General features: G+C 61.6%; 1 protein-coding gene across 1 annotated transcript in view; it reads right to left on the bottom strand.

Moving 5' to 3' along the window:
• KMT2A (lysine (K)-specific methyltransferase 2A) overlaps positions 1 to 1,375 on the bottom strand; it is a gene marked incomplete at both ends in the record, with an annotated part of 10,707 nt that overhangs the window by 4,471 nt on the left and 4,861 nt on the right. Inside the window, 2 exon segments of the mRNA XM_010153224.1 lie at positions 165 to 299; positions 1,169 to 1,349. Coding sequence (XP_010151526.1) covers positions 165 to 299; positions 1,169 to 1,349 — 316 coding nt within the window.

The raw sequence follows: 1,375 nt of genomic DNA, 5'->3' as shown, positions 1-1,375 counted from the left end.
CCTGCCGAGCTCCCCGTGCCCGCAGGATCCCAAACTTCTTTGGGACAGCACGACGGGCCAGCCCTTGCGCAGGGGAACGCGCAGGGGGTGGGCTCGGACAACGCGCGCAGGGGTAGGGGCTGATGCCGCCGTCGGGCAAGGCCGGGGGCAAGGAGGGATCTCACCTCTCCTTTGATGAGGTCGCGGTGCCTCTGGCAGTAAACCTTCTTGGCTCGCGAGCACATGAAGTGGTAGTTGCTGGTGCAGGAAGTGAGGCAGCAGCCGACCGTGGCGCCCGACTTCTGGCAGAACTCGCAGCGCTACGAAAGTGAAGAAGCCCTGTGAGGAGCCAACACCCCCCACAAGCAGGCAGCCGTTCCTGCCGCTGCCGTTACGTCCCGCACCATCGCTGCGCCGGGCCGCTGCCGCGACTCCCGCGCACAGTGAGACACGGAGGAGGCGGTGAGAGGAAGGAGCGTCCCTCGCACACAACTGCTTGGCAGAGGGGCTGCTCCAGGCCCAACTTCCCCGTGTGCTCTCCGTGCCCCATCTGCAAGCCCCACCGACGCACACGCCGACTGCTTCTCCCGCCCAGCACGTTCCCCGCGTGGGCTGCGAGCAATCCTACCCTGCTGCTTTGGCTGCTGTAGGAGGTGCTTGGGACCAGGTGACACAATTAAACCAAAATTTGGGCAGACTAACTTTCCCGGGAGTTCAGGAGAGGACACGCCACCGTCCTTTGCACAGTTTAACAGAGCAGCTAGGTACCAGCTGGATGGCGAGACCCTTCATCCATACTCCAACAGGAAAAGGCTCCTGGAGTGCTACGGATTTGGCAAGCCCTTGCCCTAGGGCGAGAGGAGCCGGGCTTTAACGCAGCGCAGGGCCGTGCTGTGCGTATTCCGTGTTATTTTAAACGCCAGGATGTGACTAGACATGGCACCAACTGCTCAAGGCGCAGCGCTGGCGATCAAACACCCTCCGACAACGACACGACTCTGATTCTCCCGTTAAATCTCCTCTTGGTCCCCACAATATTCCTGAACTGAGCACGGGTAAAATCAACTGTCATGTATCTCCAGCCAGTTCTGCTCTACGTAGCATGGAAAACGAAAAAGCGAGGAGGGAACAGGCAGAAACCCCGCCCCCAGCAACCTCGTCGCCGTGTTCCCGCTGTGTCTGTACCCACCAGCTGCTTCCCCCTGATCACAGCCATGTGCACGTTCTTCAGAGACCCATCGTCATCCTCAAACACCTCCGCTGACCACAGCGCGCAGTTCACGTGCGTCCACTCGTTCTGCCCGATGTAGAGAAGGCGCCCGGCGTCCTACGGGGCGGGAGACGTTCCGTCAGCCATGGCGAGGCACAAGCAAGCCCCCAGCCCCCCCGAGCCCGT

This window comes from Eurypyga helias, unplaced genomic scaffold (genome assembly GCF_000690775.1).
Source record: "Eurypyga helias isolate BGI_N326 unplaced genomic scaffold, ASM69077v1 scaffold28226, whole genome shotgun sequence".
Lineage (NCBI taxonomy): Eukaryota > Metazoa > Chordata > Aves > Eurypygiformes > Eurypygidae > Eurypyga > Eurypyga helias.
Note: the sequence above shows the minus strand (reverse complement) of the source record. Positions and strands in the feature narration are given on the sequence as shown.